This window comes from Oreochromis niloticus, linkage group LG5, assembly GCF_001858045.2.
Source record: "Oreochromis niloticus isolate F11D_XX linkage group LG5, O_niloticus_UMD_NMBU, whole genome shotgun sequence".
NCBI classification, from domain to species: domain Eukaryota; kingdom Metazoa; phylum Chordata; class Actinopteri; order Cichliformes; family Cichlidae; genus Oreochromis; species Oreochromis niloticus.
Window position 1 is genome coordinate 1,186,937 of NC_031970.2, and position 14,812 is coordinate 1,201,748.

Consider the following 14,812-nt stretch of genomic DNA (forward strand, 5'->3'; position numbering starts at 1 on the left):
ATGTGTCCTTGATCCATCACAGCTGATTTAAATGGATAAATTACCTCCTCAACATGTCTTGAAGTTCTCCAGAGGCCTGGGAATGAACTAATCATGTGATTCAGGTGTGTAGACCCAGGGTGAGATCTAAAACCTGCAGGGACACCGGCCCTCGTGGACTGAGATTGGGGACCCCTGCTGTACAGTATGAGGCCACAGAGGCTGAGCTCAGACCTGATGAACTTCCTGTTACTTGAAAGTGTTTTAAACCGCTTTAACAGACGGATCACAAGCACCTCAAAGACTCAAACATTTTTTATTTTTTAAAAACAGTACAAATAAAAACAGCTGGTCACATGATCGCCATCCTGCACTCTGATACGGCAATCTCTTATTTAATCTGTGGTTACTACAGATCTGCGGGGGTGCCGGGGGTGGGGTGTGAGGGTCAGGGGTCAGTGTCTCTCTGAGCTTCCATGGCTCTCTGCATCTTCTCCACCATCCACTGAGGAACTGAGAACGGCTTCAGCTCGTCCATCCTGACGTCCGGACAGTCCCTGAACACACACACACACACGTGTTCAGGTCAGACTTGTTACTGAACTAAAACAATCGTGTCTGTTTGAAATCAGCGCGGCGCCTCTGATAAATGAGCTGAGGATCAATATGTATGAGCTGATATCAGCCAATCAGAGTGGTGTGAGGAATTTAAATAGCGCCAAATCACAACAACAGTCACCATTAAGGTGTTTTATATCATAAGGTAGACCATACAATAACACAGAGATAGGCCCAATAATCAGTCGACCCCCCACTGAGCAAGTGTTTTGGCGACAGCGGGAAGGAAACTTCCTTTTAACAGAAAGAAACCTCCGGCAGAACCAGGCTCAGGGAGGGGCGGGGCCATCTGCTGTGACCGGTTAGAATGAGAGAAGGAAGACAGGATAAAGACATGCTGTAGAAGAGAGACAGAGATTAATAACAGGTATGACTCAGTGCAGAGAGGTCTATTAACACATAGGCCGTTTATCAATGCCCAAGTATGCGAGTACGTACTCGCCGAGAACGCACGGGAGTACGTACCCGCCAAGAACGCGAGCACGGACTCGCGATATGTACAATTGGAACACCTGCGTACGTGATGATGTCACAGGTCCGGAGGTTTTACTGCCGTCCCCTCCTAATTTAACTGTGAGTAACATGTTATGAAGCTTAACTGTAATCACAGCCAAACCGGTTTACTCAGGAACAAATAAAACACTGAAATAAACCAAACATTAACATTTAGAAGTGATCTAAGTGACTTATATATCATTTTTAACCTCAGTAGTGAAACCTCTATTGATAAAAATAGTGTACATGTACATACGTGTACATACCTTAATAAAAACAAGCAGGTGAGATGTTAGAACGCTTTTATTTCTATTCTAGTGGACACTCAATACTATAGACAGCTGCTGGGGTTTCTTTAACCTGAGTAGTGAGAAGACCGCGAGCGGGGGGGCGGGGTTGAAAACGATGTGCCGGGAGTCCGCTGTTGAGTTTTGGACGAAATGCATTCTGGGATATATAGCTGTCCCAAGTCCACACCGATGCATGCTCGATAAAATGGGCGGATCGAGAACACATCCGGGACTTTTTCGCGTTCTCGGCTTGATGCGTACTTCGAATTGGAACAGTACTTGGTCTCCGACTGATGACGTATCACGAGTACACGAGAACGCAAGTACGCACAAGTACGCATATTGATAAACGCCCATAGTGAGTGAAGAAGAAACACCCAGTGCATCATGGGAATCTCCCAGCAGCCTACACCTATTGCAGCATAACTAAGGGAGGATTCAGGGTCACCTGGTCCAGCCCTAACTGAACTTCCAAGTGAGCAACTGAAGCAACTACCAATGAGAGTGAAGAACAACCGTGACTGACATGTGACTTGGCAGTCATACATTAGAGAGTTACCAAGGCAACCAGACCCTGACCTGCAGAAATCAGGAGTCTCGTGTTGGTTTGTGCAGCGTTTCCCTTGTTGCCGGGTTTTAAATATGGCGTTTTTGATTTTTGTGAAGGACACGCCCCCTTTACTCATCAAGTGATGGCACCAACTAGCCAATCAGTGACATGCGGTCTGTTGATGTCACGTTTTCAGATCACAGGTACTTTAAAAAAAAAAAGCACCTTGTACCAACTACTACCACCTAATGGAAAACCCAAATACGGAGCCCGGCCAGAACAAGCCGGAAAGGGCTGAAAGTCGTCATCACTTCTCCTTCACATCTTTACTTCGCCATTGAGAAAAGTTCTTGAGAGAAGGAGGCAGGAGGTGACACACTTACCTGTACTCATCGCTGCGGGACAGATCCTGGATGTCCTCCTCTATCAGCAGGTAGGCCTGAGCAAGAGACAGGAAGTGGGTTAGCATATAGCCCTAACTCTCCAAAAGTTGAATCTGTTCATCTGGACGTAGCGTTTTGTGGGAGAAACATTTCGTCACTTGAAGAAGTCACATTTAAATAGCGCCAAATCACAACAACAGTCACCATTAAGGTGTTTTATATCATAAGGTAGACCATACAATAACACAGAGATAGGCCCAATAATCAGTCGACCCCCCACTGAGCAAGTGTTTGCTAAAGCCCTAACTATATGCTTTAGCAAAAATAAAGTTTGAAGTCTAATCTTGAAAGTAGAGATAGTGTCTGTCTCCTGAATCCAAACTGGAAGCTGGTTCCACAGAAGAGGGGCCTGAAAACTGAAGGCTCTGCCTCCCATTCTACTTTTAAATACTCTAGGAACAACAAGTAGGCCTGCAGTGTGAGAGCGAAGTGCTCTAATAGGGTGATATGGTACTACAAGGTCGTTAAGATAAGATGGGGCCTGATTATTTAAGACCTTGTATGTGAGGAGCAGGATTTTGAATTCTGGATTTAACAGGAAGCCAATGAAGGGAAGCCAAAACAGGAGAAATCTGCTCTCTCTTTCTAGTCCCTGTCAGGACTCTTGCTGCAGCATTTTGGATTAACTGAAGGCTTTTCAAGGAGTTTTTAGGACATCCTGATAATAATGAATTACAGTAGTCCAGCCTGGAAGTAATAAATGCATGAACTAGTTTTTCAGCATCACTCTGAGACAGGATATTTCTAACTTTAGAGATGTTGCGAGCCACAGATGACATGTTTCATAGTTTCTCACCATCTTCCCTCCTGTCGCCCTCATGTGGTGTCTCTCTGCCAGCCACTGTTTATCCTTGGCATCAGCTGCGTACTGACACAGACACACAGACACACAGAGTCAGGTGAGGCAGACTCAGCATGGCCTTCACTGGCAGTCAGACCACAGACTGTATACCAAAGATGGATGTAGACAGTATGATGTCACATTCCTGTTACATCATGCAGCATTTTACCTTGAACAGGTCGGCGTGTTTGATGTAGATTCGTCCTCTGGTTCCACCCATTCCGAGCGCCCTGCAGTGACATCACAACACATGATGTTTGTTATTTTAATGTCGTTTGAACTAGAGATGGCACGATACCACTTTTTTATGTCCGATACCGATACCGATATCATAAATTTGGATATCTGCCGATACCGATATGAATCCGATATTGTGTTTTTTAATCAATAAAACTGTTTGTTTTAATATCTTGCTGCATTTTGTATAAGTTCATACTCAAGTTTAAATAAACAACAACACTAAAGCTATTCTGTTATACCTGTGTGTAAAAAATACACTGCACCCAAAATATTTCATAGTTCAGCAACACTGATCAATCTAATAAACCTTACCTAACTTAAAACCTAACTTAAACCTACTCCATCCTCCCTATTCTGGTATTTTAAAGAGTACTTAGCAGAAATATTAAGCAACCTAACTAATAGGGTTGCAAACTCCCAGCAAAAAAAAAAAAAAAAAAAAAAAATAGGGAACCACCCACCCTCCACCTCATGATGCTTAATCGATGTAATCAACTTTAATTTGATGCAGGGTGAAAAAAAATGCACAGAAACAAATTATTTTTCAAGAATAATTAAATAGATTCAACTTCTTTCTTCAACAGAATTGCAGAATTCACAGACGGTACCTTCCCAAAGGAAAAAGTACTATAGCTTACTAGGGTATATAGACTTAACAGTTACTATATACAGTAATGGACTTCTATACATTTTACATCAGATTAAAACTTTGGGTGTAAGATTCAGATAATTATTTATTAAAAGCTAGATATTTTAAATGAGAATAAGAAAGAAAAGTATGTCTTTGTGCCCCCTTTTCCCTGTTCATGCCCTATCGGCCCCCCTGGCTGCACTTTGCTAGATCCGCCCCTGCACAGTTACCAGCCGTCAGCTACGTAGAAAAGGATCCTGGTGTAGAAAGTAATATTAAATACATTCTAACAACAGCTTATCAAGCTTAAACGTGCTGCTGTTGTTCAGCCGCTGGTTTCCTCTTTCTGGTGCAAAGTGGGCCAAAAACAAAGAAGAGAGACGGACTCGTGACAGAAAAGCCGATCAGCTGATCATTGATCAGTTTCACGATTGAAGTAGCGGCAGGAAGGTGAGGGAGGGAGAGAGGCAGTCGCTCCATATATCGGTTGTTAAGCTTAACATGGGAACGCTTTACAAACATTCAGAGATGAACTTACACACTTGCTTTACTTCTCTCTGGGATAACTTCCTCGGAGATGAAATGCTGGTTTGGTAGCGAGGCTACAAATACACACAGCCGCTCTATCACGTGAGCACACTGCTCCGACGTGCTACGGTTATGAGCCGAGTTACGCCGTGTTGCAAGTTTTGTGAGGTGCTTTTTTTGATACTTAATGGATCGGATTACATTTTTTATTTTTTACCGATATCCGATCCAGTAATTTAGGTCAGTATCGGACCGATACCGATACGTAATATCGGATCGGTCCATCTCTAGTTTGAACGTTGTATTGCTGTTATGTGGAGGTTTACGTGTTATTTAAACGTTTGAATGTTGTGTGAATGCCGTTTCCTGTTGGCGTTGCTGCTGCGGACTCACTTGTTGGCTCTGGACCCGAGCACGAACGTGCTGCTGTCGCTGAGTCTGGACGGATCCCACTGAAACACAGACAGCATCACTGTGACATCATCACAGCGGCGTCTTTACACCCCTGACATGAAGACAACGCTGTAGAGCACAGCGCCCCCATCAGGTCACTACCCCCGTGTTATTAGGTCTCTGATGATGATGATGATGAAGACATTTATTTCAGGTGAGTTCACCTGTCAATTCAAGCAATGACTCACCTTGGGCCCCTCCCTCTTGATGGGCTCAGACTTGGGCTTCACTCTGAGGACACAGACAGACATCAGTCAGGTGTGTTCATCTACCTGTGCACTGACAATGATGTCACTTATTAGATACTCACACAGAGAAGGTCAGAGGTCGATCAGATGAGGCCACAGGACCTGGACGCATCTTCCTCTAAGGACAGGAAGTGATCAGAGTCAATGATTGCATCAGTCGTGCGTGAGTGTGTGTGTTTGGGGGGTGGAGTTACCTTCTTGTGCAGCGGGCTTCCTCTCTGGCTGCAGTCGTCATCAGCAACTCGTTGCCTCTGTGGGAAACAAACAGGTGAGGCATGTGACTACCTTCCCAGGTAAGCTGCCTGCTCCTACACCTACCTTCATCATCGCCTCTGGCACCACCCTCTTCACCTCAGCCTCCGGAAACAGCTGCTTGGCCTGGAGATGAAATCACAGGAAACAGATCAGGCTTTAAACTCAACACAGCTCACTAACGCACTAATCCGGCTTCACAGGTACACCTGTCAGGTGAGTTCAGGTGGTCTCATGAGCATCAGAATGCCTCACGTGTTCGAGGACGTTCCTGCACGCCTCCTTAATCAGGTGATCGGTCTGAATGTCGTCTCCAACGTTCTCCTTCACATTCTCTGCCGCCTTCTCGAAGAACTGCAACACAAACACACCTGCTCGAACCCGTGCACAGGTCAAACCAAATAACTCCACCCCCTCCTCTTTCAGTGTGACTGCTGACCTTCTGATATTTACTGAACACAGCCATGATGTCTTGGTTGAAGCTGGGCTGGAGCACGGCGCGCAGCAGGTCCATGGACACCTGAGGATCCGTGTAGCTGCACAGACAGGTGAGGACAGATGAGCAGGTCTGTCTCCACGTCCTGCTCAAGGTGAAACACTGACACACCTGGACTCCCGTTGTCTGAGTGTTGTTGATAACGTTTTTTTAAAAACAAACTGAATGGCCGCGTTTACCTTTCCCTTCCTGTGAGCTCAGAGGTCTGCGCTACGAAGCCTGGCTTATCCAGGTGGTTAACCCTGGTTTTCATCACCATGGTAACTAACACTGTGAACCTCACCTGCTCCAGAGCAGGTTAAGATGCAGATCAGAGATCAGAAAGTAAGACATCACTTCCTACTGATCAATGAGCACTCCAGTAAATAGCGTCAGCATCCCTGGAAGATCCCTCGGACGGCTGCGGGGACAGTGGGAGGGTGTGAGGATTTTAACAACAATAGCTGTGTCCAAATTCATGGGCTGCATCCTCCTGAGGACCCGGCCTTCGCGGTCTACGTGGGCCGGGTCCTCAGAAGGTTGGGTAAGCCGGAAGTAAACGGCTGGGGAAATTGGACGGTCTAGCCTTCAGATTTGTGTCACCGCTGTCTCGGTGGAGTTTAATAAACTCAGCCGTCTGCTCCTTGCTATCTAAAATATAACAGGACACTGGCGTAAATTCTCGACCGTCTCACACTTCTGTTTAATCAGTTTTCTGTTTGACGTTTATTCAGCTGTGTGAAAACCAAGGAGGAACCCACCCGGGGGATTAATAAAGTTTTATTTTATCTAATCTAATCTAATAACTTTAATCTCAGCCAAACCGATTTACTCATGAACAAACAAAACACTGAAAAAAAGCCAAACAATAACATTTCTAGGTTGTCTAAGTGACTTATATATTACGTTTAACCAGAGTAGCGAAAGTCCGCGGTGATCTGAAAATGATGTGCCGGGAGTTGTGCCGTTCTCGGCGGCTTCAGTGGCCCTGGAGCTCCCGGCTAGCTATCGAGCTGGTGGGTAACAGATGTCTCCGAAAATGTCGAAGCACTTTTGCAAATATGTGATATCTTGATAAACCGAGCAGATATTTGAAGTTTACACAGCTACATTCTCGCCTGAAAATATGTTAAAAGTTTATTTTGTGACCCAGAAAGATTAATAAGAGTAATTTTAAAACTTAGTAGCGGCCGCCATTGCCGGAAAGTGGAGTTTGGCTGAGCCGCGCTATGAATTCTGGGATATGGTGGGCCACGAAGGACACATCCGACCCATCCTTCAAATTCGGGGAAAAGGAGAACGCATTTGTCGGCTGCATTCGGAGGAGTCTACGAATTTGGACAGCCTTCGGCGCGTCGCTGTGACGTAATCGGTCTACAAATGCATCCTCAGGAGGATGCAGCCCATGAATTTGGACACAGCTAATGTCTTTGTGTTTCCCTGACGACCATCAGTAACCAATGATAAATCACCTCAGCTTCAATTCTTGATTGTTTTCTGTTGGTAGTAAACAGTTTGTATCTTCGAGCATTAATATGTGATCCTGAAACAGCACACCTGCACTGTTCCGGCTGAACCCAGGTCAGATTTGTATTAAGCCATACACAGCAGCGAGTCTGCAGCTGAGAGCATAACAACTACAGCTGTCAGGAGCGCGGGACGTTTTCACTCGGTCTGTTATTCACGAGCGGCCGTACTTTAATAAACCAACTGAATGAAGCACAAACCGTACGTCGCATTGTTTCCTTCATCAGGCTGAGGGACAGGAAGCTTTAACGTGCAGCCGCCACCTTAGAAACAAACAGCAGTGTGAGCGCGCTCAGTGACAAAACTATTAACTAGAGGCAAGATGTTTACGGAGTGCGACAAAAGTCTGAACAACTGTCTCATTTGCATTTTACTGATATGCTTTAATGATCTTTGCAGTAGGTGGCGCTCATAGGGATCGTTTTCTGTGGACGAACAGTGATGTGAGACGTGAAATGCCCGTTTGCAATTGGTCACAATCACAAAAAACCTGCCCCTTTCATGTGAACGTGCAGGAGAAAGCCTCGGTGAACTTAGTGAGGTGATAACCAGCTTCATGTGACCTCCAATCTGGATCACCAAACTCAGGGTACGTGGATCCAGCCAACAGAAAGAAATCCTGGATCTCGTCATAGTACAGAGCCGCGGCCATCACAGGAAGTACGAGCCAATCAGATCCAACGGTCCACTTACCTGACCATCATGTGAGAGCGCCGTCCTCGTCTTTGGATCTGTCTGTGTTTGATCATCAAGTTCCACGGCTTCTACACACACACACACACACACACACACACACACACACAGATGAGTGTAACTGTATGAAGTGTGCGCAGGTAAGAGCAGAGGCCACAGGACAGGTAAGCACACCAGGACATTTTCAACCCAACGTTATTTAGAAAACACAGAGTGTGACCGTGTGCAGGTGTTCAGGTGAAGCGCACCTGTGTTTCCCGACAAATATTAACATATAGTAAAAGATTGCTTCCTACAGAGTAATGGATTACTTTCACCTGAGCAGGTATTTGGCTTATCCTGACAGTAGACACGTGACTCAAACCACCTGACAGCGAACTCTGACAAAATCACACCAAAAAGCGGGGGCCGGGGCTCCGTCTATTTCCTGGAGTTACCCCGGCCACCGTGTTTAGGTTTATTCCGTGACTGTGACGTCATCAGTTTTAATAAAAGAAATATTCACGGTGTCGTGTGACCGGATGTTTGTGCGGTGGCTCGCGGCCTCACCGGGCTCTGCTCCGGGTGGTCCGGCTGCTCCGGCCCGTCCTGCTGCAGCCAGTCCCGGCCTCCGTCACTGCGGTGCGCCCCCATTTGTTCCGATCCGGGTCCAACCGGGCCAAAGACCGCGCTAACGTCAATCAGCGGGCACTAAAAGTGTTTACGGTTACTGCCCCGAGCTGACCGACGATCAACTGATACTCACCAATCAATAATCGATACGTGACTACCACTCTGCCTGTTTATTGTCTGTTTCCCGGAAGCTTCGCTGCTGCTTCTACCACTTCCGGTAAAACCGAATACAACTGCACTTCCTGTCATCGCTTCACAATAAAAGCACCTCCTTCCTGAGGATTTGTGATCGTAAGTGATGGGTTTAAAAAATCGACTTCTCGATTCAAATCGATTTTGAATAATGTGATATCTGATGAACATCGTCACAAGTTTTCTCTGACTTTCCACCACGACAAAAACACACTTCCTCCACAGCTCTCTCTCTCTCTCTCTCTCTCTCTCTCTCAGTGTGCTCTGCTTCCCTTCAGCAGCATCAGGTAATGTTCACATGTTGATTCATGGTTTTCTTCAGTTTTTGATCTACTGCAGAATAATTTTAAGGTTATCTATAAAAGGTCAGGCCAGGCAAATCTGCTTCATGTGTTTCTGTTTTATCCTCAGTTACTTTGACACAAAGGCCTCTGCTGTGATGCTCACACCTCTGTTGAAGTCTCAGTGTCAGCTTTGTTTTATACACAGATATAAAAAAATTTTACTGATAAATGATCAGAATTAGAATACTTGTGACTGTCTGTGTAACTGTCCCTGAGACAGTTAAAATAAAGTTAGTTATTTCATATGTTTCTGTGATAGATTCATGCTTAATTTAGTTCTTTTATTTATAAGATAAGATGATAAAAGTGTAACATTGATTAAAAAACATGTCTAAAATATCTGATTACAAAATATGGGTTTGTTAAATATGTAAAGTGCTGTAAGTTTGTATGAGGTAAAGTTTGTTTGGAGTTTGGTTGAGAGCACAACCATGGCATTGTAGAGCTAGCATGGATACAGAGCTATAGATGCATATACAGCCTCAACGTTAATGTTATTCTGCATGTGGTCCAAGAGGTGCACACGGTATGGTTTCATATATATTGTTTATATAATGTTGCATGTGTGTTCTACATTGGTAATAAGAGGACATTTTCATTGATATCCATTATTTTGCATTTTTTCTGTTCTGCTTGCTCAAGACTGTTTATGGACACTGACATGAGAGACTGATAAGCTCAAAACATTTATGTTGTAAACTTTGTGTTTCTTCAGTTTTCACGGTGTCTGAAGACAATAAAAGTGTGTGAGAGAGAGAAATAAATTTCCGAAGACATCATGATGTGCGGCCATTCTTTGTTGGACCCCTGTAGTTACAGTCTGAGTCAAAAATGAATCGAATCAGTTATAGAAATCAGTGGCGACATTCAGCCCTGAACAGGTGTGCCAAATCAAAAGTACAAACCTGATCGCTATCATCACGTGACTCACTAATTTCATACTGAGCACAATGTAAAAAGGAGATAAATACTGACAGGCACCAAACATATTGTGGCGAGCTCAGACAAGGAGGAGACAGAGGTTTCGTTCGGTCTTGCTTCCCGCCGTGTTAGCCAGGGAGCACAGCTGTTTATTTGGATTTTAACTGGAGAACACTGCTGCTAGCAAACTGCTCAGCGCAGCACTAGCACAACAACAACAAAAAAAAGGTGCTCTCTCACCCGGAAAAACACACAGACGCCGAGAGAGCGCGTCCTCTGTAACCATGGCAACATGACAACAAAACATAACTGTCAGAACAAACCCCGAACAGCCCTGGCCCACTACATAGCCCCCACCTAAGGGGTCATTCGTCCCCGACAACCCCATTACCCCACACAAAGTCCTGCAAATGTCCAGGTGTCTTCTTCTGGCGCACCGGCCGATCTCGACCGGCGGGGGAAAAGTCACTCGGATCAGAACATGGGGTGCCACCAGCATCCCCTGCCCCGGTGTCTGCTGGCGCGAGGGGTCGGTATGGTGAAAGCCTGTCCTGGTGCAACACCACCATGCGCCCCGGGCCCGGCATGCGGCTACGGTACACCACTTCTGTTAGCCGCTCCACGACCCCCGCCGGTGCTTGCCAGTGACTGCAGAGTTTGGGGGACACTCCTCTCTTGCGAACCGGGCAGAGAACCCCTCCCCCCGGCACTTGGTGTCGTAGGCTCTTTTCTGTCGTACTCCGGCGCTGGCCTGGGCCTGGCGGGTGTAGTCATGAACCACCTGCAGCCGCTCCCTCAGCCTCCTGTAGTAGTCCATCTCTGGCCCACCATCAATCTCCGGCTCGGGGGGGACCTGAACACCAGATCCACAGGCGTCCGGAGCTCCCGCCCAAACATCAAAGCGGCAGGTGTGCACTGGCTGGACTCCTCGACCGCAGTCCAATATGACCAAAGGACCAGGGGCAGATGTCGGTCCCAATCCCGCTGGTGACGGCTGGTGAGAATGGCAAGCTGGGTGGCCAGCATGCGGTTAAAGCGCTCGACCAAGCCGTCGCTTTGCGGGTGGAGCGGTGTGGTTCACGTCTTCTCCACCCCCAGCCGCCGGCAGATCTCCCCGAAGACCTTCGATTCGAAGTTACGCCCCTGGTTGCTGTGGCGCTCAGCCGGGACCCCAAAACGGGTGAACATCTCCTCCACCAGCTTCTCCGCCGTCGTCATTGCACTCTGGTCCGGCACTGCGTAGGCCTCCGGCCACTTTGTGAAATAGTCCATAGCCACCAACACATACCGGTTCCCTGACTCCATAACAGGGAAAGGCCCTAGGACGTCCACTCCCACTCGCTCCATCGGGGCCCCCACCAGGTACTGTTGAAGGGGGGCAGTTGAGTCGGGCCCTTCTGTGCCGTGCAGGTGTCACAGCAGTGCACGTGAAGTTCCACATCCCGTCGACAGCCAGGCCAGTAGAACCGTCCCCTGAGACGGCGGAGAGTTTTGGCATTCCCATAGTGGCCGGCCCCCACCGAGCCGTGGACAAGCTCGAGCACCTGCGACCGCAGCGACCGAGGCACCAACAGCTGCAGGAGATCTCTGCCCTGACCAGGGGCCCGCCATCTCCGGTACAGGAGGCCGTCGTGGGTCTCCAGGTTGTTGTACTGGGAGTAGTAGGCCTTCACTTTGGGCTCCTGTCCCGACACCCCCGTCCAGTCTGGGTGTTGCGCCGCCTCCAGCCAGGCCCCCACCTGAACCAATGTCGCGTCGGCCTCCTGCTCCCGCTTCAGCTGCTGCGTGGTCAATGGGAGCCATCCCCCTCCGCTGGCTGTGGCCTGAGCAGTAGCCACGCCCAACGCCTCCTGGGCCCGCTCCTCCTGTCGCAGACAGTAGCGGCACTCGACGGCCATGCAGGGCCGTCTGGAGAGGGCATCAGCGTTGCCATGCTGTCGACCTGCCCAATGTTGGATCTTGAAGTCGTAGCCCTGAAGGACCTCCAGCCAGCGGGGCACCTGACCTTCTGGGTGTTTGAAGTTCAGGAGCCAAGTGAGAGATGCATGGTCAGTGCGCAGGAGAAACCGGCAGCCATGCAGGTATGGCCGGAAGTGCCGCACCGCTAGCACTATGGCCAGCAGCTCCCGCCGGGTCATGCAGTAGTTCCTCTTGGCTCGCCCCAGAGCACGGCTGAAGTATGCCACCACTCGTTCTCCGGCCTCGTCCTGCTGGGAAAGGACTGCCCCGACTCCTACATTGCTAGCGTCAGTGTCCACAATGAAAGGTCGCCAGGCGTCGGGGTAGGCCAGGACTGGGGCTCTGGTGAGGGCCTCCTTCAGCTGTGCAAAAGCCGCAGCGCAGGCATTACCCCAGCCAAACGGCTGGCCCTTGTCAGTCAGGCGGTGGAGGGGGCTGGCTATCGTCACGAACCCCTTGATGAACCGATGGTAGTAGGAGGCTAGGCCCAGGAAGCTCCGCAGTTCTTTGACGTTCGAGGGTGTCGGCCAGTCCCGGACTGCAGCCACCTTTGCGGGATCGGTGGCGATACCTTGAGCGCTGATCACATGGCCTAAGAACGTGGTCTCTCTCGCCAACAGCCGGCACTTCACAGGGTTGAGCCGCAGCCCAGCTCGATGGATGGCACTGAAGACCTCGCTCAGGTGAGACAGTGCACTGTCGAAGTCGCCACAGTGCACCAACAGGTCATCCAGGTACACAACACAGCGGCTATGAGGGATGTTCACGAGCACCCTCTCCATCAGCCTCTCAAACGTCACTGGCGCATTGCAGAGCCCAAATGGCATGACCCTGAACTGCCACAGCCCCTGTCCAATGGTGAATGCAGTCTTAGGCCTTGCTTCGGGGGCTAGCTCCACCTGCCAGTAACCGCTGTGTAGGTCGAGGGAGCTGAACCAGCTGGAGCCGGTAACATGATCTAGGGCCTTGTCGATCCGTGGAAGCGGGTACGAGTCCTTCTTGGTGACTGCATTGAGACGGCGAAAGTCCACGCAGAACCTCGGGCTGCCATCCTTCTTTCCCACTAGGACCACGGGTGCCGCCCATGGGCTGTTGGACGGCTCGATTACCCCAGCCGCAGCCATCTCACGGATCTTTTCCTCCGCCACCTGCCGTTTTGAGAGGGGCAGCCGGTGTGGGCGCAGACAGATGGGTTGAGCAGAGCCGGTGTCGATGGTGTGCTGGACCAGCCACGTCTGCCTGCAGTCTTTGTCACTGGCGGCAAAGATGTCCACATTCTCATCCAGGAGGCACCTCAACCGCTGGCGCTGGTCAACATTGAGACCTACGCTGCTGCGCTGCCACAGGTCACCAACAGCCTCGGTTGTCTCGGTCGAGGGAGATTTGTTGGGCTGAGAGGCTGGGGCTAAGGTGAGTAGAGATGACCCGGAGCCACCGGCACCCGAAATCTGCTGAGCGGCAGCTGCCTGACACCTGTCTCGTCTGGCTCTTGTCCCCTCCGCTACCTGCTTTTGACCGCACTGGAGGGCAAGAGTCTCTGTGCCAAGAGTGATAGCCAGCTTTGCGGTGTCGACACAGGGCCCCCAGCGGGTCAGCAGATCAAGGCCGATGATGCACTGGTCTTGAATGTCAGTAAGCCAGAAGTCGTGCACCAGCTCCAGATCCGTCACTCGGATCCGCAACAGTTTCTTCCCCCACATATCAGTTCTCTCCCCCGTCACTGTCATCAGCTGGATGTCGGTGGGCGACCAACCCTTCACCAGTGGCCCGGACGTTCCAGGGAGCACGCCAGGTCGTATTAAGGAAATGGTAGACCCCGTGTCCACCAGGGCCTGGCATGGCTGGTCCATAACACAGCAGCTCAGGTAGAGTCCCTTGAGGTGCCCAACTCGGCCCACGACCGTGCCTCGTCCTTGGAGGGGGACAGGAAGCTGGAGCGGTGGTCACCTTGCTACACCGCTCCCACCCCGTTTCCCTGAGGCTGCGTAGTTCTGGCCTTCGGGGCAGGTGCTGGGCAGTCATGTGCCACGTGACCAGGCTCATCGCACCGGTAGCAGCGGTTGGTCGGTCGACGAGGGCACCTCCAAGGCACTGAGGGCTGCAGCTGGCATATCTCCGCGACCTCCCCCTCCCCGCCGCAGTCTGCGGCTATGATTTGGGGGTAGTTTGTGGGGGGCACCTGCTGGTTATGTTGCGAGGTGAGCACCAGCTCGGCCCTTTCAGCCTCAAGGAGCACCTCATGGAGAGTTTGAGGCATGGCCAGGAGGAGGTGTTGGCGTAGTCGCTCTGGAAAAAGTCCTCGCAGAAAAGCATGCAGGCTAAGCTCCTCACGGGCTGCTGCTGGGAACTCCGGGTAGCCACGATGAGCATACAGCAACACGTCCGCCGCAAAGGTGCCCAGGCTCTCCCCCGGCCGACGGCTCCGGTTGGTCGGCTGCTCTCTGCTCTGATCAGTGGAGTGCCGCTGCCCGAATCGCCTCTCGAGTGCCACGGTGAGGGCCTGGAGCTCATGCTGCTCTGA

The 14,812-nt window shown here is 49.7% G+C and overlaps 1 protein-coding gene across 1 annotated transcript; it reads right to left on the bottom strand.

Annotated features, from left to right (window-relative positions):
- Positions 1-276: 276 nt before the first annotated feature.
- LOC100707960 (deoxynucleotidyltransferase terminal-interacting protein 1) lies at positions 277-9,112 on the bottom strand. The gene is made up of 13 exons (XM_019356824.2): positions 8,813-9,112; positions 8,264-8,334; positions 6,008-6,104; positions 5,824-5,922; positions 5,635-5,694; positions 5,511-5,567; positions 5,379-5,434; positions 5,257-5,299; positions 5,009-5,067; positions 3,386-3,446; positions 3,172-3,243; positions 2,316-2,371; positions 277-536 (listed from the first exon to the last, which is right to left on the bottom strand). The coding sequence occupies exons 1-13, from the start codon at positions 8,894-8,896 to the stop codon at positions 428-430; spliced, it is 924 nt and encodes a 307-aa protein (XP_019212369.1). The 5' UTR covers positions 8,897-9,112; the 3' UTR covers positions 277-427.
- Between the last annotated feature and the right edge of the window lie 5,700 nt (positions 9,113-14,812).